Below are 25247 nucleotides of genomic sequence, written 5' to 3'. Positions count from 1 at the left end.
TAGCCTTTAATAATAATCTTGTGGGTAGTAATCTCTCATCTCTTCAGTCTTCTCTGTGCTTTGATAAACTCATTGGACCCCACCATCATACTTTGATCAATCAATGAATTTGTGGTGGGTGATGATGATGATAGTGATAGCGATGTGTGCAAATGATTTGGCGTGATTGCTTCTTTTCACTGCCCACTCCTTTATATCTTTTACCACTTACTTGTCCCCATTGTTTTTTTTTTAATCAAATCCCGTCGTATTTGACTTGCAAGTTGTTTCACAATCGAATATGAAATTAAACCGGTTCGATCAATTCAACCGGTTTGATTATCTCAATAATATTAGAGTCGTCCATTCTGATAAATTACTAATCATGTACACTCAAAGTGGAGTTTTAGTTTTCCTAACAAAATGACATAGTTGATTTTGTAGATTAATCTGATTTTGATTGGTTATTTATATTATCCACTCAACCAGAAATATTTTGTCAAACCAAATTACTGGTCAATTTTTTATCCGATTAGTTCCGGTCTGATTTTCAAAACACTGGCTATGTGATTGACCAGATATGGGAAAAAATTGAATAGCGTGCGAGGTGAAAAAGCATCAAAATGATTGTTAATCTTCATGTTTCTTTTGACGGGGCTTTGAAAATAAAGAGAATCATTGGCTTTTTCTGGTTTATTTGCATGCAAACCCAACTGGTTAATTGTATTTAGTAGGTCATTAGGGCAATATCTTGTTTGAATCTGAGTTAAATATATATATAGTTTATGCAAACTCACTGTATATTCGATAATAATTTAAAAATAATATTATTTAAAATAATAATATTTAATAATTAAATGAGAAAATTATAAAATTATTATATTTTTTAACGTTTAATTAACTATTATCTGAACAATTATTTACTGCTAATGTTATCAAACAGAACCTAATAACTTCAGGTAAATTCAATTTAAATAAAATTTTCCTGACCTCATGAATTTGTTTTTTTATGAAAAAGAAAAGAATAGGCCTTTTTGGCTGCTTTTCAGTTTTCACATGTATATAAAAAATTCTTCGTTTTTTATGCCATCCCACTAAGCAAATCATGTGTAATAACGACAATAATATACATTACGTGCAGAAGCATATACTACAGTCAATTATTTAATAAATAAATAAATAATATAATTATTGTTTATTCTTATATTTAATTATAAAAATAAAATTACAATCTAATACTTATCATACCAATATTTAATTTATTGTGATTATAATAATAAATAAACTACAATACTAATTTTAAAATAAATATAATAACATTCTTATATTTAATCTGATAATAAATACATTTAAGTAAATTTGAGAGATTTTTATTCTTTTAATCTCTAATTTTTATTTTTAAAAAAAGATAGATATAATATTTCTGCTTTCAAATATTAAATAATTGAATTAAAATGGTAATTCATTGAATAGGAAAAATTATTTTGTAGTCCCTGAGATTTAATGTAATTAATACTTCTGTCCCTCTATTTTGGCGACTCAACACTTAAGTCCCTCACTTTCTCTTCCATCCAAATTCGTAGTCCTTCCGTCCATTTAAACCGTTTGGTCAAAGAGTCAAAGGTGAGATGTGATAATTTTTTCCAAAAATACCCTTCTCTCAATGTGAAATCCGAGAAGAAGAAGAAAAAGAAGAAGAGGAAGAAGAAGAAGAGGAAGAAGAAGAAGAGGAAGAAGAAGAAGAAGAAGAGGAAGAAGAAGAAGAAGGCGGTTAATTTTATCAATTCACGTGTCCCAAACGGCTATTTTGGACAGAAGGACTACGAATTTGAACAGAAATAAAGTGAGGGACTTAAGTGTTGGGTCGACAAAATAGAGGGACAGAAATATTAATTTTGTTAAACCTCAGGGACTATAAAGTAATTTTCCCCATTGAATATTTAAATTTGCCAAACATGCTCCAAATCTAGCAGGAGAAGTTGCGTTTGGGAAGAAAGATAATCAGATAAAGGGTATGATAATTGGGATGGGTTACATTTGAAAATTATGAGAAAAAATATTCAACTGGGCTTTTAGCCCATTGTGATCATTTGATCAATTCATAGAAAGGGAAGAAAAGGCTTGGCCCATGCGGCCATTGTCTAATCAGCTGTTATTAAGGCTTGGCTCATGCACCTCTTGCTAGAAGTGAGCCGTATTCGGTTTAAATAAAAAAAATCGATCGAATCGAATTGATTTAAAAATTTGATTCGATTTTTTATACATTTCAATTTAGTTCGGTTTTTAATTTCAGAAATTTCAATTATTTCGGTTCGATTCAGTTTTGATCAGAAAAAAACTAAAAAAATTTAACCGAACCGATTAGTGATAATAATATATTTTTTCAATCATATAGAGAAATTAAATCATATTAAAATTAAAATATTTTAATTAAATTTGAAAATATTAAAAATAAAGTGTAAAAAATAAAAAAAATTATTAAAAATTAAAACCGATCAAATCGAATCGAATCGAATCGAATCAGACAGATTCAATTCGATTCGATTTCTGATAAAATCGATTCGATTTAATTTTCATAAACACTAAAATTTTAATTTTTGGTTTATTTAATTCGATTCAGTTTTAAACCGAACCGACCGAATGATCACCCCTTGCTAAAAACATTTAGCAAGTAGCAATAATAAACCTCCTTCTGACCTTCTCCATCTCATCCCACTGCAACGCTGTGACAATGCTCGTAATGCTAATGCACATTGTGTCCAACTGTCTATCTTGGTTAATGTGATGGAAAATAAATTCATTAGTAGAATTTTTAAAATATTAAAAATATTTTAATATAAAATTTAAAATTAAATAATTAACTAATAAATTTTTCGATATTATAAAAATTAAATAATATTTTTTCAAGAAATTACATGTTTAGAAAAGTGTGAATGAATGGAAAGGTAATTGGGGTAATGTGTATTTTTTATATTTGAAAATATGTGAAAGAAATGGATTAAACCAATTCACTTGCCTAAAATCAACCAAATTATTACCAATACCGTATAGATGAAACCATTCTTGGGCTCTTTGTTCCCACCGATGCTCAATGTTGTTACATCGCCCACTCCCTCAGGCTGAATGAAGTCAACGAATTTTTAATGTTAATGCAGCCGTCATTGTTCTTGTTAAATCTATGCATCAAGCACATAAATCACTCATTTTTCTCCTATCCTCACTAGGGATGGCAACGGGTAGTGTACCCGCGAAATTGAGAGTATCCAAATCCGAACCCGATTATATGTAAAATTCCCAAATCCGTCCTAAACCCGTTTAGTATTTTAATTTTAATACCCGTACCCGTTCCAAATCCGTTTAATAATACCCGCACAATACCCGAACCCGACAGAACCCGATTTTTTTACACAAAAAATTTAAAGAACACCCAAGGTCATATGCATAGAAGAACAAAAAGATTTTTCCAGAAGAAGGAAAATCAGATCATGGAAGCCACTAAGGTTCATTTGGGTAATGCTGGTTGATATGCTAGGAAATTACTACTTCAGGTTCAGATATTAAGATTTAAGACCAAGCCAGTAACTCTGAAGGAAAAATCAACAAGAAGAAATGAATGAACTACTCATAGAAGTTGCACAGATCAATACCTAAGCCTCCCAGTCAATTTTTGTTACACTAGGTTGAAGAAAAGGAAAAGAGAGAGGAGGCGAGAGGGCAAACAGCAAAAAACCAAACAGGCAAACAGCAAAAAACCAAACAGAAACATAACAAAATAGCCAAACTCAGGTAAAACAAAAAAACACCATATACGGATTTTTTAAAAGCTAATTCTCTAGTCTCTATCCAAATGAAAAAAGCAATTTACATCAATCCAGAGATAGAGCAAAATCTCATACAAGAAAACTACAAGAACAAAATTAAAAATGCTAATATCGTGCCAATTCAATAATACACAAAGCGCACAAGTGATAAATAAAAAAAAAATAAAAAGAAAAAAAACCTCACGAGCAGCTTGCAGACTCTGTATTTTTAGTTTGTGGAATTACTGTTCCTATCTCTGAATGCTTACCCGGTCTTGTTAGAATATCCGTTGTTTGCCTTGGAGCTCTTCAATCAGATGCCGCTGCATGTAACCGGTGTGGGAGTATGAGAATGCGCTCTTATCAATACAGGGACGCGAGAGGAATTCCTTGAAGGTAGTACTCAAGGGATGGGGAAATCCCTAACTGGGGAGGGAGAAGATTTATGGTCGTTGGGGAGAAAAAGGAGACATCGCCGGTGTCGGGGCTGCCGGCAGTGAAGTGGGAGAGAGAGTCGATCGGAAATAATGGGAAGGGAAGCGGGGGAGAGAGGCGCCGACAGAGAGAGGGAAGCATATGAAGTGAAACGAAAAAAGAAAATTTAGGAATTAGGGTTAGTTTTGTTAGTATAGCTAACCGGGTTCGGGTAACGGGTATCCGATCACCTAACTCCGAACCCTACCCGAATCCGAGACGGGTAAAAATGTTCAAATCCGAATCCGCCCAAATCCGTTTTGTAAAAACCTAAATCCGTCCTAATAGGATTTGGGCGGATCGGATACCCGTGAAAACCCGCCCGCTTGCCATCCCTAATCCTCACTGATTCAGAGAACAATGTTTTGGATAAAATTCAAGGAGCTTAGAAATTCAATTCTTTTTTTTTTCCTTTTCTCTTTTAGTTTTTCTTTCTTTATTTAATATCTAAGAGAAATTAAAAATCAATTTTCCTTTTTTTTTCTCTACTTTCCATTAGCGTTCTTTCAAAAAAAGAATAAATGTTAGAATTGGCAATATGAGTACAAAAGGCACTAAAAAAAAGTATGATAAAATAAAGGATTATTATTTACCATATAAATCACTATATAAAAAGATGCTACTCTGATGGATTTATATACGCATTTTCCAAGTATTTTAGAGTTATTCTGTTACAACAATCTACTATGTATTCTTGTTTTATTATTGTATATTCTGTTAAAATATTCTTTATTTATTTATAGTCATAATATTCTATCATCCCCTCAAATTGAAAGATGGTAATTAGACCCAGCTTGAAAAGGACGACATCACAGTGATTGAGAGAAGGTGGTTTAGTGAACCCGTCAACAATTTGGGCCTTGAAAGGAATATGGATGGTATGAAGGAAACCAGCTTGAATGTGATCTTAGATAAGATGGCAATCTAAGTCGATGTGTTCATGAAAAAATGGGGTTGTTGCTGATGTGTATAGATGCCTGATTATCATAATGAAGTGGGATAGAAAGTTACAGAGGAATATAAAAGTCTTGAAGAAGAAAGGAAAATCACTTTAATTCACAAACAGACTAATTGTATGTTGTTTTTTAGATTTTTAGAAGATAGGAGCACCACAAAAAAAAAAAAATACAAAATCTAGTTACTTATCGTTGACTAGTTGGACAACTAACTCAGTCCGCAACACAAAAAGCTAGGAGTTGCAAAGAAGATTAAGGGAAAGAAAATGCCTTTATATGGACAACCTATTAGATACTATAGTATTTGAAGTATAACTTTTGAATGAGATTCTCTTGGTACTTGCATGAATTGACTAAGGTGTTGGATTAGAAATGTGATATCAGGGCGTGGGCGTGTGGTGCTAAGGTATAAAAACTTCTCAATTGTACGTCGATACTATTTTGGATTAGAAAAAAGATCTCAACAGTGAGATGAATTTAAAAATTAGTAAGGAGGCATTTGTGGCATTAGTAAGACCGGCATCATGAATTAAGTGCAGTGCATACTTGCTTTGACTAAGAAAAAAACCATTAGAAGATCATGCAATTTCAATACTTAAAATTTTTTTTGCATAGCCCATGTATTTTATAGTTAATTTTCAATCAAGAATTAAACATAAAAATTAGTAGCAATTTATTTAAGAAATAAACAGTAATCTGAAAATGATCGTGAGAAGCAAAAAACTTTAAATTTTTATGTGAAGTGCTTATTCCATTTACGTCCTGCTTATTTGAGCCTATAAATGGACTTAATCTTCATTTATATTTTATGCTTAAAGAAAGTTAAATAACGAAAAACCAAAAAAGGAAAACAAAAAAGAACAGAAAAGTCTTGGCTAACGCGAAAAACTGAGGCGAGTGAGCTTTACGCACCAGGAGGTTGTGAGTTGCTATTGTGCGCCATCCTGCGAAATCCGAAGCAAGATTGCAGGAGAAAGGAGAGGGAGAGAGAGCGAGTAGGGGGAGGAGCATGGGTGATCTGTATGTATGGCTCATATCCTTCTTCTTCCTTATAGCTCTAATAGTCATCATCGTCTTCCAGGTCAATCCCCAAATCTATGCACTTCTCTTTCTCTCTTTACTAGATATGGATGTTTCGTCGATTTCTTGTTTTTTTTCTTTCAACTCTCTATTGCTCTTTCATCAGCAATTAGACCTTTCAACACTCTAATACTCAGTTTGTGTTGTATTTTGCTTTGAAAATTTTGGTGATTAATTTACGTGAAGGAGCTGTGGAAATAAAGTTTCTGCAGGGTATAGCTTATTGATTTCTTGTTACATGTACTATCTTCCCTTTGGCATGGTTCATTTTTTAGAAAAGAATTCACATGAATTTTCATGAAATCATGTATGTTTTTTTTTCTTTAAAAATGAAAATTTTGTAAGTTAAAAAAGAAATAGAATTCTTTATTCTAAACATGAAATTTGATAGAAAAGAAATGAATTGAATTGAATTCTTGCTAAATTTTTTATTCAAACAAGGCTAAGCTTACTGATTATTCATGGGTATTCACCAATTTACAGTTTCTAACCGTTGGGAGGCTAGACAAGTTAAGGCGTGAATAATTGCCATTTCACTGCAAAAATTTAAGATCATGCTTTTAGAAGTTACCGAAGTTAATAAAAATGTGTGGAAATTGCATCTGGGACTGTGTTTTGCATTGGTTCTGGTTTATAGTTATAATTTGAGATTTCTGATATTAGATTATAGAAGTTTAACATTCCAGAGGTAATTGTTGCAGCTCATGTGCTTAGCAGATCTGGAGTTTGATTATATTAACCCTTATGACTCCTCATCTCGGATAAACAAAGTGATATTGCCGGAGTATATAACCGAAGGAGTTTTAGGCTTGTTTTATCTCCTAACAGGGCACTGGTGTATGTCACTGTTGTGTGGTCCATACCTTTATTACAATGTGAGGCTGTAAGTTCTGTCTTCTCTTTTGTTCAACTGAGTTTTATTTTGGTTCATCTATTAGGAAAAATTCTCCATATTTCTATTAGAGAGACAGAGGAGAAGAGGGTGTAGATACAAAGAGGAACCTTTGTTAGGCATGATTCATTTTATAAGAAAGAATTCAAATGAATTCTTGCAAAATCATGCAAGCTTTCAAACTCTTTTAAATTGAAATTTTTTTGAGTTAGAAAGAATTGAATTATTTCGTTTCAAACAATACAAAAGAATTGTTAGAAAAAAAATCAGATGAATTGAATTCTTGTGAAATTCTTGATTCCAAATGGAGGGGAAAGGAGTGTCCACTGAATTGAGACTGAAACTTTGTTGCCCATTCAAGAAGAGGACAACAATTTTTTTTTACCAATTACTGTTCAATATGTGTAGTACACCTGACTAAAACTTTTGGTTGTGTTGATTATTTGTTTGATTGTTGGATGAATATGCAACTAGTATTCAGGAATATATCCAAATGAAGAAATTGCTTAGATTGGCTCTAGAAGCATTTTAATCCTTTTAATGCTTTATTGCCCTGATTCTTGCTTGGACGGCACAAGGCTCAATTGCTGGAGGCATGAGAACTTTGAGTTGTTATTCATTTGGAACTTGAGAGTATCTTGAGGTTTGCCATAACTTCCATTTTGAGAGATGCTTCCAATAACTTACTTATTTACTCTGTTCAACAGAGTCATCTCACTAATCAGCCAAACTAGAGCATGTTTCAAATGTTCAGATACTCTCTAATTTGCAAATGGCACCAGTGTGCATTATTTCTGACATCTGAAGCACAACTCATTGTTATATTCACAAGGAAGTGAAACCACATAGTTGTAGTTAACATATTTTAGTTGGATTGTGTCCATGTTGCCATAGTGAACTGCTGTCCAAGCTGCAGGACCTTAGGGGGGATGAGAAACTGGAGAGTGACTAGTTAAAATTGTAAACTTTGTATATGTAGAAAAGGAATGTATTGCTGATCTCTCCTAGTGACATGTTGAATGGATTTGAGAATGGTGCTAAGATTAATAGTTGACTTCATTATCCGAGCTAATGAAGAGATGCCATATCAGATTTTCTGTAGATGTGCCTTCACTTAAATTAACTTCATTCCATTTTAGTGAGTGAAATGGTACAACCTGAATTTTCTAACTTCCTCTTTGCCTGATCAGTTACACAGGAAAACAGCATCTGGTAGATGTGACGGAGATATTCAACATGCTTCACTGGGAAAAAAAGCAGCGACTTTTCAAACTCTTCTATCTCATTTTCCTCCTCTTTCTGACAATTTTCTGGCATGTGACTGTGCAGAGCTGCAATCAGTTATTGTTTTCATTATTAAAATTACTTAGTTTTGCGATCATTTTAACTCTTATTTTGTATGTGTAGGATGATTTTTACTGCATTGGAAGAACATGACCTCGAGTAATTGGAGAGGGCTGGGTTTCATGAACCGGTTGCTTGTATGAATGATCAGGACAAACAAGGGGGTCTGTTGTAATTGATATAGTTCACGTTCCAGGATCGACTGATCAGTAGATTTTTGATTGATTCATTGAATTATGATTTAAGATGCTATGCATTCCTGGGCCTTTGGCTAATACCAAATGTTTTTGAGGCTGTGTTAGGTTCATTTATCTGTTCCTCCTTGGTTTATGATTTCCCTCTGCCTCTGCGCATCTTGTCCTTAAGCGCTAGTTCTTCTGCTGTTCTTGTTTTTGTAGTGTAACCTTTTATTAGATATCCTTCACGAGTGAATTGCAATGTAAATTTTCTTATGCTTTGCCTTTCTCTATTTATGTTCAACTCCAAATATGATTTGAACATGAAGAGCTTTTTTTCAAATCATGTAAAAAAAAAAAAGAAAAATCATGAAAATTAAAAAAGTATTTTCGAATTTATGGCGTTGAACAAACTTGTTTGACACTGTGAATATGGAACCACACTTTGAGTACTATGTCAGTATGTTCGGTGACGGTTCGACATTGATACGCTGATGTGGTATTTAAAGGGTTGTTCGATAGTTCGATATTAATACGCTGATGTGGTATTTAAAGGGTTGTTCGATAGTTCGACATTGATACGCTGATGTGGTACTTAAAGGGTTGTTCGATGGTTCAACATTAACATGTTGATGGTATTTAAAGGGTTGTTCGACATAATGTTGAACAAATTTATTTGACAACAGGACCGTTAAAAGCCTGTTTGATTTCATGAAATATGAAAATATGTTTTAATTTTTAAAAAATATGATTTGAAAAAAAAATGAACATGAATGGTATGCTTATCTATTGGATTTATCATTAATATCAATAAAATGGCAAAACATTGAGGATTAATGAAACAGTTTAGTTAAAATAGATACAGTTTTAAATTGGCTATTATATAATTAATTTTGCAATAGTTTCATTGTAATTTTATTATATTGTAATTTTATTATATGGTGTTGTATCACAACAATCTCTAGGGCTGTAATCGAATCAAATCGAATCAAACTTTAATAAGCTCAAACTCGATTAGAAAATAAATTTAAAAGGTCAAACTCGATTCTAGTTTCATTTAAATATTAAACTCGAGTTCGGTTCGAACTCGATTCGTAATAAGCTCGTTTATCACATTAACGAGCAAACTCAAACTCTATTTAAAAAATTCGAATTTGAACTCATTTTAACTCGAATTTGATTTCTATTATATTATAAACAAGTTTAATATAATTCAAATTTATTTAAATTATAAATAAATTTAAATTATAGAATTATTAAGAGACTTTTAAATTAATTTTTTTTATTTAATTGAAATATCTCAAATCTAAAACTAATGAAAAAGAATGCAAAAGAATTGTCATTCTATAGAAAAGTCACGATTCTCCATATCCTTTTAACTTTCGATGGAATTAGTATTAGCAAATAAGTTTATTCGTGAGTCTGTTCACGAACTTGTTTACGAGTCAGCTCGTGAATCTAAACGAACCGAATACTACTGAGCTTAAACTCGATTCATTTATTAAATGAGTCTAAAAAGTAAATTCGATCTCGACTCATTTATAAAACGAGCTAAGTCCGATCGAGTTTTTATCGAATAGCTCACGAACAGTTTGATTCGTTTACATTCTTAAAAATCTCAAAACTAGAATTTGGTTATTTAGGATATTTTCATTTATTCAAAATATTTAATTAAAATTATTTAATATATTTGAGTAGGCTATTGTATACCACTTTACTATTTAGTAATTTAGTAATCCACCAATGTGGGAATTAATAATTAATCACTAAGAAAACAATGAATTTCTTTCAATTCTTAGTTATAGTTCTGCTGAAGTATATTTCTAGATGTTGATTAAGTGACCTATTTCGCAAATAGTGGGAGAATAATTTTATCCCTGAAATACTACTCATAGCATAGAACAAAATCCCCAACTAATCCATCTAATTGTGCAATTATCTGAATTTTTTTTGTCTGAGAAATCATCCGAACTTAATTTCATATAGAAATAGTTCAATAATAATTAATCAAATACTTTATATTAAATTTATATATTCATACTTATTATCAAGATTAAGATGAAAATCTATAGGTAAATTACTCAATTTCGATTTCAATCAAAACTTTTTCTAAATTTAATTATAAATTTTAATTCAAAATTTTTCTAAATTTAATTAAAAATTAATATAAATTATTTGAATTCATTCGAAACTCAATTATTATTATTTGAATCCGTTTGTTAGTAATTTATATAAAAATAATTTTTTATTAATAATTTTTATTTAAAAAATTTAATATTTTTAAAAAATATGTAACTTTAAATTTTAAATAAAAATATATAAAATTCTTTATAAATATTATTATAAAATATTTATTATTTAAATTTATTTATATAAATAAACAACTCCAAGCCATCCAAATTTAATTACTTCTACTCAAACTCGTCCCAATTCAATCTTTTCGGTACCCGGGAGATCATGGTGATTTCAAACAAATCACAAGGGAAAAAAAATTTCATTTGATCTAATGTGATGGCCAAATCGAACGGCCAGCATAAGTTGAAGATGAAAGTTTATAATAATTCGGGCACCAGGCAATCCTTCATCCCTTTCTAGCCATCAAAAACCTCGCTGGTGTTTTGCTTCCTAAGCTGAACTGCATTTTCTCTTTCAGATTGAAAATGGCGTTCTCTCTCAATACAAACCTCAACCAACCTTCTCTCAGGTTCCTCTCTTTCTACCCTAATTCATTTATCACGCCCCCTATATACACACACGTACACGCACACTCATATATGCGTCTTTGTCGAAATTAATGGAATTTCAGGTGTCACAATTTTAATGGATTCATTTGGTATTTTAAGTAATGGGTGTTTATTATCGGTTTCAGTTGCGGAACTAAGCTATATTCAGGACTGAAGCTTCAATCTCCAGGTCCGCTCACTTGCCTCACTCTCACCTCGAAGATTTGTCTTTTTCCATTTTCTTTTGTTCTTATCCATGTATTTTTTTGGATGAAATTAGGTCTGTATGCAACTGGGAGGCCTAATTTGACATCAGAGTTCTATGTAAGGGTTAACAAGAGCCTCCAATGCGGGTAATTTAACAGTTTAATATTTTTTTTTCTATTGATGGTTTTAGATTGTTTGTTCAGTAACATGATTAGGGCTGCTAAATAATTGTATGTGCTTATAAAAAGATCAGGGCTTTAATTTTTTGTTTGATTACATAATAGACGGGCTTTTATCATATTTCTCTACTGAATGCTTGACTTACTTTCCTCTGTTGTTTTAACATAAACTAAAGTTTAATCTAAATTACTCTGTTTGAATGTGGATAAAGTAACAACTTGCTCCTTGAACTTGTCATCAACAGGCCAAATATATGTGCTCAGTTCAATTATGACTTATTTTCCCCAAAATAAACTTATGGGCTAATTTACCCGCAATGTTTAGTTTTGGGTTCCCTTTGGTGATGAGTTCAATGGGTAAAATTGCCGCTTTTTTCTGTTTGAATTTGCATAGCAATCAACCCCAACTGTGAACCAAGTATTCTACTTCCAGCATTTTGTTTTCTTTTTCTATGTATGCTTTGTGTGTGACACAATTTTGTGCTTGCAGGACTCGCAACCATAGACCAATAAGGGCAGGAGTTAAAATGATGCCTATAGGGACACCAAGGGTGCCCTATAGAACTCCTGGTGAGGGAACTTGGCAATGGGTTGATTTGTGGAATGCCCTGGTAAGTTGATCAAGGTTAATTTTTTGTATATATTGTAGTCTTGGTTTATTACCACAGGCAGAGGAGAGCACACAACAAGGATTGGACAACTTATAGTTGTCTTTAGGTTGATAACTTGATGATATGATTAGCTCTCTTTTGAATTTTCTTTCTGAACTTGTTCCAACGTTTCTGTGAAACTCTGCCTTTTCCTGTCAATATGTTCTGTTACGTTATTATTGCATGTATAGAGGTCTTCAAAATTTGTTCTTGAATGTCCCTTGCAAGAACAATTGAAAGGTTAATCAATGACTTGACTGTACAGTGCTATGGAGTTTGCTTTCTGAGGGTTGCAGGTTTCTTTATGAAGTACATAGTAGCTTTTAAATTTTTTTTGGTGCATGTTCAAAAGCCAACTTACTTCATTTGCTGCAGTATCGAGAGCGCGTAATCTTCCTTGGACAAAATATAGATGAAGAATTTAGCAACCAAATGTTGGCAACGATGTTGTACCTTGACACTATTGATGATTCCAAAAGGATATATTTGTACATTAATGGTCCTGGTGGAGATGTGAGTTCCTCATAAATCAAGTCTTATTTGACAGAATATATCTACTTTATTTGTGGCTTATATTATGATACATTTCTGATAAAAAAGTTGTTCATTTGCAGCTTACTCCGAGCTTAGCTTTATATGATACTATGCAGAGCTTAAAAAGTCCTGTTGCTACCCACTGTGTGGGATTTGCCTATAATCTAGCAGGCTTTATTCTTGCTGCTGGGGAAAAGGTAATGTACTAATGTTTTCTCCTACTGGAATCTGAATGGATGAAATTTTGGCTGCATTTTCTATCAGGTAGAATGTGAAGTCAATATTAATGAAGTGTGGCTATTTGGGGAATTGGCCACTATAAAATTCAGCTACTTGAACAAATGTTGACTGGCACTGCTATTAGATAACTCTATTCTACATTTTGGAAATTGTCTAGTGTATTTTTTACCATATTGATCACATGGTATATTTATTGAATCAAGATATGTTGAAATCTTAGTCTTTTAAGTTGTAGACTCAGAATCCATAGTAGAATATTGTAATGATGATTTCCTCTGCATTATCTCTTATAATTTTATGTAAAATTTACAACGTGCTATTTGGTGATTGCAGCCTGAATTTCCATCTTGAGACTTTCTTATGATTTTTCTCCTGTGTTGAAGGGAAATCGCTCTGCAATGCCTCTTTCAAGGATTGCTCTACAATCACCAGCTGGGGCTGCACGTGGTCAGGTGTCAATTCCGTTATCTTATGAAAAGATGCACTTTCTTTGTATTCCACAGCTGTCATGCTTGTTTGTAACGACATGAAATATATGACACGCTCACAGGCTGATGACATTCGTAATGAAGCAAATGAGCTTCTTAGGATCAAGGACTATCTTTACAATGAGTTGGCCAAGAACACAGGACAACCTGCTGAGAAGGTTAGCGTGTCAATGAAGGACTTCTAGTCCTGTCTTTTGCATCCTTCAGTCAACTGGTTTTCGTTGGTTTTTTATAATCACAGAAAGCAAGAGTGTTTGAGATTTTCATTGTAAATGTGAATCATAGATGCTACCACAACAATGATGCCCATATGAATTTCTCTCCCGTTCTTTCATAGGTTTTCCTTAAAATCATTTAAACTGTCTGTTTCTCTAGATTCTTTGGGTACTGACTTATTGTTCAAAAACATAATCTAGGTAAACTAAGAATATATTTTCCACGTGCAGATTAACAAGGACCTGAGCAGAATGAAACGCTTCAATGCTCAGGAGGCACTTGAATATGGGCTAATTGATCGTATAATCAGGCCACCTGCAGTAGATGCTGATGATCGTCCCAGAGATCCATCAGCTGGTCTTGGTTAGTGTATACATGTTCATCACCTCAGCTTATGACTGTTGGAACTTACAGAAAGTTTCTTAATTACTTGTACAATTGGCTATTCAGTTAGGAAGAAGCATTTTCTTTCAATTCCTGTTTTGCATCCCTCCCATATAATCAGAGGTACTTAAATACTTTGTCTCGAAAAGGTATCTAGTTATATTGATCATCATCAATTACCAAAGTTTATGTCATGGAGGAACAGGATAGTGGCCGTGGCTCCAATTCCCAGTTTTTTTTTTTTTCCTTTTCATTTTCCCTACGTTCTGATCATCTGAAACAACAAATTACCAAATCGTGGTTAGTGAAGGAATTCCGCAACTACTCAGCTTGCTGTTTGTTTTGAAATCTTGCAACAAACAACCGAGTGAAAAGCTGATTAATGATTGTACAACTATAAATCGATGATCAAACAAGATTGGTTGTGGTTTATCCGTTCATTCAGCTTTTGAAGTTGCACGCTAGGTGGTTACAGTGACACTTGCATGGGCTCACGACATCGCAGTTTTGCTATCATAATGGCTCTCTTTAAATTCAATAGCCAAGTAGCCTTACGTATCACGGTTCAAAATAATATCAACTTGAGAAATGACATGTATTGATTGATAATTTCTCTAGTTATCTAGAGAGAAATTTTCTTCCTATGGTTCTCTTTTCTTTTGGGAGCAAGTCTCCTTTCTTTATCGATCTCTCCATGCCTGTCCTCCTCTCCATCAAACCAGGGGGACTACCTTCTCCCTTCTTTTTGGAGAGTATGGTATTTCGTTTTGCTAGCTAATCCGGTGAAGAATAGAAAGCCATCGTTAGATTTGCGGTTTTACTTGTTGCTCTTTTTCTTGTTTGTGTTCGTGTGTTTTTCTATCTAGGTGGAGGCATTCAAATCGACGCTGCCTCTCTATCTAGGTTCAGCAAAAGCTTACTGATGATGGTTTGTGGTTTGTGGTTTGTGGAGTAAAGTCTTGAAAGACATGATTGAGTTGCCGAAAAGCACACCTTCTTCTTCACTGTAATGGGCGTTTTCTTTCAATTTATTGAAGCCATCCTTGACCTAGGTGCTGGTTGCTTGAAGCAACGCTTTAGACGATCTTTGCTTGTTTCAATTTGGTGGTTATTTTCACCCTTAACAATATCCTATATGTTATCTCCATCCATCATCACATGAAGACTGGAAGGAATAGCAGACCCCATCACCTTCTTCCACAGATGGTCCATACCTTCCAACGATAACAGCCAAGATTATGGTGTTGAACATTGAAAACAAGAAAAAGCGAAGATGAAAAATGGAGGACCCTATATGTTAGCCAAGATTCTGCTATTGCTATTGTATAAATTTTTATTTATTTATTTAAAAATAACTTAGCGTGTAATGATTCATGAAAAGTTTTAGTTTTTTTTTTTTTTCTCATATTTAGTGTTTGACAATAATTAATTATATATTTTTTAATATTTATATCCTTTTATATAAATTATAAATTTTAGAGTTTAATATATATAAATTCCTTTTATTATCACTTTTTAGTATTCTCTGTATTGTGTCATCATTCTATTATATTCGTACTAATATTGTTAATTGTTTGAGACGTGCTAAAAAATATAACTAATTTTTATTAGTTTAAAATTAATTTGAAGTTAAACTTATAATTTTTACTCGTTTTATGTATTCATAATTTAATTTTTTATTCATTTTTGTTAATTTTTTCATATATTTTTTAATTTTTAAAATGTTTAATTTTTCTTATAATATATTAATTTTTAATAGCTAATTAATTTTAGTTTTTAATTTTCAGAATAAGATTTCTAACTATTTTTTTTCTTTTACTAAAAGATGAAAAAGTTTGATCTTTAAAAATTTATAGATATTTTGATTGAATGATTTAAAAATAGGAACTAAATTATTAGTTTTGACAAAAAAATTATTAATTATATAAAAAAATATAAGTATAGAAAAAACTTACTATAAAAATCTTCAGTTAAAATACAATTTTTTAAATCTTAGACTAAATAAATAAATTTCATTGTGACCATTAATGTATTTTTCTATATATTTTAAAAAAATTAGAAACTTCCAATTTACAATATATCATGTGTCCATAGTCATATTATAAGCAGAAATTTATGTTATGATAGTTAATAGAATCCAAAAAAATTAACAAAAAATTATAAAACTTATTTAATTAACATCAAAATTATTGATCATTTTAATCAGGAATAATGACTAAAAAAATTTGAATTATCTGTAGGTAATTAATATATTATAAATTAATCATATAAATTTATTTATAATCTACCGTTAAGTTTTAACTATTAAATTTAATAAAAATAATACGTTATTATTCTATTCAGTATAAAAAAATTAATATTTTAATATAATTGATAATTATTAAAAAAACTCTAAATTTTATTAATTTTAATAATTATATTATAAATTTTTTTTAATAAATATATCTCAAATCAGTATTTTAATTTTATTTAATTTTTAATTTTAATTTAGTATAATTTTAAACGATATATTTTGAAACTTAATAACTTATTTTTTATTTTTTATTTTTACATTAGTATAGTTACAAGTGATAAGCATTAGTGATAACATTAACTTTAATAAATAAAAAATCACAATCCTCTCGACTTAAAAAATAATTATATTTATTATATTTATTTTGATTAGAAAAAAATTAATAATCAATTTAATAAATTTAAAATAAATAAATTTATTATACAAAATATAATTTATAGTTATAAATTAAATTTATTTTATCATTTTTAATTAATTAGACTGATTATTAATTTTTAACTCTATTAAAATAAATATAATAAATATAATAAATTTTTAAATAGTAAAAATTATAATTTACTATTAATATTATTACCACAACATTTATACAAATGATAAAAAATAAAAAATAAATAAATTATTAACTCTTAGAAATTTATCATTTAAAATTATAAGTAAATGAATTTAAAATTAAAAATTAAATAAATAAAAAATTGATTTAGAATATATTTGTTAAAAAGAGTTGAGGATATACTTATTAAAATTAATAAAATTTAGAATTTTTTTAAAAAGTTATATATTTAAATTATATTAAAATATTAATTTTTTGTGCTGAAATATATGATAATGTGGCATTTTATTTAAATTTAATAGTTAAACGTAAAAGTTGGGTATAAATAAATTTAAGTAGTTAGTTTAAATATATTAATTAAGTTTTAGATATATTTATTAAAATACGAATAATTTAGAATTTTTATTATTATTACTCTTATATAATTTAAATTTTAATATATTGAATTAGAATTTTTTTTAATTAACTACTATTTTAAATCATCATTATAAAGTTATTTATTTTAATATAGGGTGTCCATTTATGTTAATCTTCAATAAAAATAATATCACCACTATAAGTTTAGCATAAATTATTTATATTTATCATACACTATATAAAATTTATTATATAATTTATATTATGAAATTCTATCTTTTATTTTAAATTCTTTTAATTTTATAATATTTTTTTATTTCTTTTAACATATATTTTTAATAATTAATTAAATTAAGTCCTTAATAATTGTAAGTAAAATTAAGAATTTTTATATTTTATAAAAGATGAATTTTAAATAATTTTCTTTTTAAAAGTAAGTCATTGTATAAATTTTATTTATATATAAATTTATCAATATTTTTTTATCTTTTATTGAAAATACATTTTTTCATAAAAAAATATTTTCTAGATATAAATTATTTTTTCACAAATAAATAAAAGGAAACTGCCCTAAGATTTTCTCTGTGCTCAGTAAAGTTTGAATTACAGATCAAAAGAGACAGAACAGAATGTAGTTTGTTTAAGTACTAACACAAAGAAGATCAGAAAACAAAAATTCTCTCAAATTAGAAACCCCATAAAGGATCCTATAAATAAGAACAGTAGAAAATAATGCAAAAAAAAAGAAAAGAGTAAAGAAATGTTAGAACAACAATTTTCAGACACAAACCACCAGCACTTCCCAGACAAATCTAGGTGTGAATTACATCAAATATTCTACATGGCACAACAGCAGCAAGACCCTACCTAATTGGCTAACTAACTAAAAAAAACTACCAGAAAACAAAGGGAGTAAAATAAAAATGTCAGTACTCAAATTTTTCAATAAGTTCTACAGACAACACATGAAGGTGAGTTTCCAGTGGAATTTCATTCATGTCCTTATCGTCAGTGACGAACTGGTTAATGCACCGGTGAGGTGAATCAAGTTAACCTGCTGGCAAAGACACATTAATATCAGTTGGCTTGTTTCTCGAGTCCGACGGCAAAGGAGACCAACTATCTCCATGAAATGTCGGAGATGAAAGGTTCGGTTTAGGATCAGCAGTTCCACGAAATGTCGGAGATGAAAGGTTCGGTTTAGGATCAGCAGTAGAAATGGGAACGGCGGCAGTTGAAAGGTTTGATTTTGGATCAGCAGTAGAGATAGGAACTGCAATGGTTGGTGAGACAACAGTTGATATTGATATTGAATCAGGTTTCTGCTTCTTTGGTTTCTGCTCATGCTGGTTCCCTGCCAGAAAACTGCCTACTACAACCTGATCAAATATAGAAAAGAGCAGAGGGAAAATGTATCAGACTTCATGTGTCTTTGTATTCTGAGAGCAATTCACTTCAGATAGATTGTTTTCTAATACAGTTCAGAATCCAAAGGATTCAATGCAGAGAAAAACATAGAAGAAGATGATGCCTCTTGACAAGACAAACCTGAACAGGACTTGCAGCTACCAATAGACCTGCAACTCCACCGCCTACAACACGTCCATCTGGACTTGCCAATGACACGCTCATTCCACCAGATCGGCTCCTAGTTCCTCCACTTTCAGTTGGCATGAATGAACCAGATAAGGATAGTATCTCAAAGCGACCCTGGAAGAAAGCCAAAGGGATGATAAGGTTTCCACCGATTATAGTTTATACACAAGGGAATAAAGTAGGGATGACTGCATGCAAGCAAAAATCATGCCCTTGGATGAGATAATTAGCCAATAATTCCACCATTACATAATCTTAACACTGGACTTATGAACAAAATCCTTCTGGTAGCAAGGCTAGCTTCACGAGCGACAAATGCATAAATCAAATCTCCATTCCCTGACTCGTCTCAACAACTTCATTCAACCATGATTGCAAATCACAAATAATTGTCACTTGAATGGTTAATAAGTAATCTAGATAGCCACTAAGTTAGAATTATACAAATGATGACTAAGATGAAGCTTGGTACAGATAAACAGAGAAAGGTCATTATTGCTTATCCCAGAACAGAGAGATTCCAACCTGACTTGAAAAATATAGCGTGCCATGCTATGTAACCAGCAAACCAAAATTTTCCACATGGACTTCATTGTTGCGTATTGCAACATGTTTGACTCCATGTCAAATGGTTTGTCAAGATGTTTGAGAATTTAAAGTGTTCAAACAAAAACAGAGTTTGAATGAACTGAACCAGCATTCCAGCACCAAGTGAAAGAACCCAAGCTCACAAGAAGCTGTAGAAAAGAAGCCTCCTAAAATAAAGTTGGAAGTTCATGAATGTGGAAAATGCCTAAATGGTGGGTTTTAACATGAAAAACATGCATGGAAGCTGTTGTTAAAAAGGTAGCATGAGTGAGAACCATGCAATTGGGACCAAGATGCTCAACTACAACATGAGAAAATAAAATATTTTTTTAAGGATGGGTAAAGCATCACCTCATATGTTAGTGTGCCCCCAGAGGAATCAGGCTGGCGAAGCGTAACACTTGAGATCACACCATTTGCAGAGAGGATACATATAGCTCGAGGTCCTTGTTGAGAAAAGGATATGATCTTCATCGTAACATCCTAAATAATCATAGAATTGCACTTGGGGTAAGGGAACCAAGAAAATCCTTAAAACAAAGAAAACATAGCATTCAATATTGAAGTATCAAAAGAAAATAAAATTTACTGCCATTACCATGTCAAATTATAGTCATATTTTCCTTGATCTCAATTCACTCCAACAAAAGTTTTTAGAAACCTTTCAAGAAAGATCAAGGGCTTCATTATTTATATCGATGTAAATGTTGAGTTTTGAAAATTACAGATATAATATTGGTGGAAATACCGTTTAATATCAGAGCAAATATTACTAATATAAAAAAATCACCATGTTAAATAACGAAATCCATATATATATATATGATATTCTCTTTTAAAAGATAAAAATATTAATTAATCTATTTAATCATTTCTTATATTTTTATTTAAAAATCTTACAAAGAAATGATTAACATATGAATATTTAATGAATAAAATAAAAATAAGTTAGAAAGGATATTTAATTTATGAAAAAACCACAACAACAAAAATATGTAAAAGTGTATAACAATTCAAGACAAACGTAATTGTTAGTAATTTACTCTAATTTAAAATATTTAAAAAACTATTTTAACCATTCTAACTTTTGCTCAGCTTTCAATTTTTACACTTATAATTTTATGTTCAGATTATTTTTTTTAAACTCAACAATGGCTGAGTGACTCCACCCTTAGTTTACTTGCTCAACAGGCTCAATTTCAACTTTCAAGCCCAAGGTATATGGTTTGGAACTCTCACAAATTGAAAATATTGAGAAAAATCCGCAATATATATATTGTGACAAGTTATGAAAACTACAGTTATTGAACAATTTTATGTTAAAAATGATAGCGGGATATATCCTTCTACCTCAATACTCTATATATCAGTTAACATTTCAATGGAATGTTGGCACTTCAGTACATGAGAAAACAATAATAATAAAAATAATAATAATAACAACATCAACAATACTAATAATAGTAATGAGCCAAGCCCTTCTAATTCACAGATATTTATCTGTAATTGAGCATCAAATTCATCATATATTTGCATTCAAGCAACAAATATGACATGAAAAAAATATTTCTTGATAGTACAAGGCATAGATACAAAAGTACACCAATTATGTTCAACATGTACCTCGCCAGCATTAACAGTTATAATATGTGGAGTAAAATTAGCACCAACTGAGCATGCAACCCATTCACCTACAAGGGGAAATTGCAACAAGATCAGCAATATGGAAATTTTCACTTCATGTACTTAGCAAAAAATGTAAAATGAAGGATAGAGGAAACAGGAACATAATGCAGAGAATTAGAGAAATTTAGAGATACCAGAGATTGAACTATCAACTTTCATTTTCTTAAATCATATGAAAAATGGTAATAATATGGACTTCAGCTCGTCAACTCATAACACAAATAAACAAATCATCACTATTTACCAGTTGTCCACCTAAACATCCCGTATGTAACTATGTGTAAAGACACTAACAGCATCCAACTAAAGGAAACACAATATCGTTATCAGATAGCATTTTGAAGAAAGGTTATATATATATTATAAATAAATGAGATAAGCTACAGATAAAATGAAGATGGAATAGTTTTGGAAGGGCAGAACCATTAAAGAAAGGAAAAAGAGTTGAAGAAGCAGGAAAAAAAAAGAAAAGAAAAAAGAAAAAAGAGAACAATAGAAGAACTAGCCTCATGCCATTCCAGGAAGGGTATTGCCATAGCCCCTCTCTTTCTCCCAAAGTTGAAATGTGAAAAGAATGGGTGAAGCATCACAAAATAACAGTATTCAGAAGGGGCAGAGATTTCACATCAAAATTTGGAGACAAACAGAATACTAAACTTTTGAGTTTCTCATCTTTAATCAATTGATTAAACAATCAAGCAGATGTGCTAAGCAACTAATTGCAGTTAGAAGTAGAACCCAATGAGAGTGTAGAAAAAGTAGAACCCATGTTGGATAACCTTAAAACCTTCCCATGCAATGGGCAAGCCCTTGCCAATTAGCCATTATAGGCTACTAGCAGTACCTATCATATTATTGTCCAAAGTCCTCATAACTAGGAAGATTCTGTTCGTTATGCCACAATTGACAATAATATTACTATGCATATGCCACATTAAGCGAGCATATCATTCTTAAGTGGAATCTCAACTTCATGTATCAAAAGCATTCAGTTGCAATTGCAAAAGACAAAACTTATACAGGCCAGAAATAAAGCACCATTGCAAAGGGGCAGTAAGGCATATTCTTTAGGGGCTTAGACTGCCTAATGCAGGCAAGCTAAATAGTCCAAACTCGGATTTCTTTTATGGAATGATAGAACTGCTAAAACATTAAGCAAGAACTATAAAGAACAGTAATCATTTCAATGAACCCTTTTCACTTAATAAGTGATAAGCAACGTTTTGAAAACCTTGTAGAAACCAAGTAACTCCCTCACTAACCAATCCGAATAACAAGGATAGTACATGAAAGGCACCTATGAAAAAGGAACCTTCAATTTAAGAATGCTCATTAATCTTTTTTCCATGATGAGCAAATTCAAACCAAACTTGATTAACTACAAGTTATGCAGCCTAATTTAAATTGAATCCCTTTTGACATAAAATAATAGGAATCTCCTAAAATACAACTGTATTGGAAAGAGATGGCACTGTGCTCCATAGTATTTGTTACAATTTGTAGAGAGGTCCGAATAGTAATGCAAGCACTTATAAAAGCTGAAAGATAAAGAACTGAGTAGCTACCAAGTTATCACATCTACCCTTGTATTCTTTCACATCAGCTATAAAAAAAAATTCAGAAACAGTCCAAATGCCCAATCTGAGAAAAGAGGGTGATGTAAGAGTCAAACAAACAACTCAACAAAGCAACCAGATAATGAATATCATGTTCTTTACTAATCATAGCAGGGTAATGTTTGCACTTGCGATACTCAAGTAGCTAGCTGGATAATGAATTCTTTTCCTAATTCACGAAGAAAAAATAAGTAAACCCAAGGTAAACTCAGAAAAGCGACCAAATGGCCAGCATAAAAAGAGAGGGAAACCATGACAAGTCAAAACCATAATTCCATATATGCATACATCAAGACCCACTTGGCAGAAAAAAAGAATCAGAGTGCATAAGACACAAGAATAAATCAAGACCAACAAGGAAAAAACATCTAGAAAACACGACATAATACATAGAAACAGTAAATGTCAACAAAACATTGAACAAACTCCCTTCTTTCCCCCTTTTTGAGTCAGATGAGCCTGCCAATTGATGACATCTCTCTGATCTCTATTAGTCCGATTCTGTTCACCATGACACAGCAAACTTTTACCAGACTTTAGAACTAACAGGTACCCCATAAATAATGGCCTTCCCACAAATTCTCTTCTCAAAATGGGTCACAAAGGCCAAAAGGCGCCTCGCAATAGGAAGATTCCCTCGTTCCCACACCTACCCACAAACCCAGACACAGATCTCAATTGACGCATCATATCACAGGTCCCACATCCATAAAAACCCTACTCAAAACCATCCAATTTTAACATGGAAACAATACAAAACCACCAATTTAAACACCAAAAATCCTACATTCAATCACAGAGCAAGCATAAAAACCACCTTAGCTCAAAAGGGTGCCTATAAAAATTTTTCTTTTACCTAAATTCTCCAGCACGTACTTGGCCTTGCTCACCGGCTTTATTTTCCTTTGTTTCTCAACAGAGAAGTCGATCACCGGAGGCAGTGCCGGAGCTGCTGAGGATATCGGCTTCGGAGACAACGCCATCGTGACGCTGCCGTCAGGACCGTACTTTCTTGGCCTTCCTCGCTTCTTCTTCAAAGGCATCGTCGCCGCCGTGGAGGGCGGAGGCACCACCGCCGGTGGCGGAGGAGGAGGTGGAGCTGATCCAGGGGCTGAGCTAGGGTTGTCGGCGGACCTCGGAGCGATTTGGTACTCCGATGGAACATCGGATCCCACCACTGTAACCCCACCTCCACCACTACTACTTACAGTTTCTCTTGCTTCCATGCTTAAACCCTATGGATTTTATATTTCTTTTCAAGATTTTACCAAAAACCCATTCTGATTTTCAGCTCAAAACCATCTAAACACAGTTCAAATTATTTTTTTTTTTTCAAATGAAATATCAAAGCACTGTAACTAAAGCAAGCTTAAATTTAAAACCCAGATGAGAGAAGAAAAAAAATAAACTACAAAAGGAAAAAAAATGAAGCTTCAAGTTTAGAAAGCTAAGAAGAAGCTAGAAGAGGAGCTTTGCAGTGAGATTTAATCTGCAAAAAAAAAAAAGAAGAAGAAGAATAATCAAGCTTTAGAGATTAGAGAGCTGAAGCTAGCAGAAGCAAAGCTTAAACAATGTTTTCAGAAAAATATTTTAAAAAAAGTAGAGAAGAAAATTGAGTTATTAATTTAAATTTCTGAAGGAGGAAGGGAGATTGAAAAGAGAAAGATAGGATTTGAGATTTGTGCTGATAGTGAATTTTGATTTTTGAAATTATGGGTTTGAATTGGAAAATTGATTTTGAGATAATAAAGAAAGTTTGTTTTGTGTTTTTCATTGTTGTTGAGCTAATTTAGGTTCTCAACTTTTCTAAGTCTGTCTGAAATAAGATTAAAAAAATATGGAAATAATGGTAAAAAAATATAAATAAAAATATAGAATATTTAAAGTAGGAATTGATGAATATGTTTGTAATGATTTCTCACATTTATTTATTTTTAAAATATAGATATTTTTTTGTTTTGGTAGGAATCTGATGAAAATATGCATTAAATAATAGTGAAAGTGGTGGAGGATTTTCTATACTTGCTCTTTTTTTATTTTCTCTATTTTTTTTTTCTTTTTTTATATATAAAGAAAGTGGACAAAGTGGTATTATTGTCATCATTTTAATTATAGTTTTCCCTTTTTAAAATAAATATTTGAGTGAATGGCAAGTAAAATCAGGTTTGCCAAGCCATGAAGAAATTGGCTCAAAACCTAAAATTAAATAAATAAATAAATAAAGTTTAAGAATTTATTA

At 31.5% G+C, this 25247-nt stretch overlaps 3 protein-coding genes across 5 annotated transcripts; 2 read left to right on the top strand and 1 right to left on the bottom strand.

Moving 5' to 3' along the window:
• Positions 1–6022: 6022 nt before the first annotated feature.
• Positions 6023–8977, top strand: LOC110615514 (protein cornichon homolog 4). 3 transcript variants are annotated; one of them, XM_021757404.2, is made up of 4 exons: positions 6023–6290; positions 6991–7164; positions 8372–8494; positions 8589–8977. In XM_021757404.2, exons 1-4 carry the CDS (start codon positions 6219–6221, stop codon positions 8616–8618), a joined length of 399 nt encoding a protein of 132 aa, XP_021613096.1. In that variant the 5' UTR covers positions 6023–6218; the 3' UTR covers positions 8619–8977. The 3 variants fall into 3 exon arrangements, with proteins under 3 accessions (XP_021613096.1, XP_021613105.1, XP_021613088.1); XM_021757413.2 differs by having other exon boundaries at positions 6024–6233; positions 6991–7172; XM_021757396.2 differs by having other exon boundaries at positions 6027–6290; positions 6991–7172.
• Positions 8978–11255: 2278 nt separating this feature from the next.
• LOC110616932 (ATP-dependent Clp protease proteolytic subunit-related protein 2, chloroplastic) lies at positions 11256–14506 on the top strand. The gene is made up of 9 exons (XM_021759468.2): positions 11256–11405; positions 11571–11614; positions 11705–11777; positions 12301–12421; positions 12836–12973; positions 13075–13191; positions 13618–13686; positions 13785–13880; positions 14169–14506. Exons 1-9 carry the CDS (start codon positions 11362–11364, stop codon positions 14304–14306), a joined length of 840 nt encoding a protein of 279 aa, XP_021615160.1. The 5' UTR covers positions 11256–11361; the 3' UTR covers positions 14307–14506.
• A 3678-nt stretch (positions 14507–18184) lies between these two features.
• On the bottom strand, positions 18185–24826 carry LOC110628415 (AT-hook motif nuclear-localized protein 1). Its single transcript, XM_021775063.2, has 5 exons — positions 23865–24826; positions 21330–21397; positions 20058–20189; positions 19071–19232; positions 18185–18901 (listed from the first exon to the last, which is right to left on the bottom strand). The coding sequence occupies exons 1-5, from the start codon at positions 24232–24234 to the stop codon at positions 18572–18574; spliced, it is 1062 nt and encodes a 353-aa protein (XP_021630755.1). The 5' UTR covers positions 24235–24826; the 3' UTR covers positions 18185–18571.
• Between the last annotated feature and the right edge of the window lie 421 nt (positions 24827–25247).

The sequence above is a fragment of the Manihot esculenta genome, chromosome 1 (genome assembly GCF_001659605.2).
Source record: "Manihot esculenta cultivar AM560-2 chromosome 1, M.esculenta_v8, whole genome shotgun sequence".
NCBI lineage: Eukaryota > Viridiplantae > Streptophyta > Magnoliopsida > Malpighiales > Euphorbiaceae > Manihot > Manihot esculenta.
Note: the sequence above shows the minus strand (reverse complement) of the source record. Positions and strands in the feature narration are given on the sequence as shown.

What these genes read in the sequence shown, in the direction of transcription:
- LOC110615514 (XM_021757396.2), top strand. Translation starts at nt 6,219, where the DNA reads ATGGGTGATCTGTATGTATGGCTCATATCCTTCTTCTTCCTTATAGCT. An exon ending in TAGTCATCATCGTCTTCCAG is followed by an intron (nt 6,291 to 6,990) that starts GTCAATCCCCAA and finishes TAATTGTTGCAG; the next exon opens with CTCATGTGCTTAGCAGATCT. An exon ending in CTCTTTCTGACAATTTTCTG is followed by an intron (nt 8,495 to 8,588) that starts GCATGTGACTGT and finishes TTGTATGTGTAG; the next exon opens with GATGATTTTTACTGCATTGG.
- LOC110616932 (XM_021759468.2), top strand. Translation starts at nt 11,362, where the DNA reads ATGGCGTTCTCTCTCAATACAAACCTCAACCAACCTTCTCTCAG. An exon ending in TTCTTGCTGCTGGGGAAAAG is followed by an intron (nt 13,192 to 13,617) that starts GTAATGTACTAA and finishes CCTGTGTTGAAG; the next exon opens with GGAAATCGCTCTGCAATGCC. An exon ending in CTGGGGCTGCACGTGGTCAG is followed by an intron (nt 13,687 to 13,784) that starts GTGTCAATTCCG and finishes ACACGCTCACAG; the next exon opens with GCTGATGACATTCGTAATGA.
- LOC110628415 (XM_021775063.2), bottom strand. Translation starts at nt 24,234, where the DNA reads ATGGAAGCAAGAGAAACTGTAAGTAGTAGTGGTGGAGGTGGGGTTACA. An exon ending in TAACTGTTAATGCTGGCGAG is followed by an intron (nt 20,190 to 21,329) that starts GTACATGTTGAA and finishes ATGATTATTTAG; the next exon opens with GATGTTACGATGAAGATCAT. An exon ending in TAGCTGCAAGTCCTGTTCAG is followed by an intron (nt 18,902 to 19,070) that starts GTTTGTCTTGTC and finishes ATATTTGATCAG; the next exon opens with GTTGTAGTAGGCAGTTTTCT.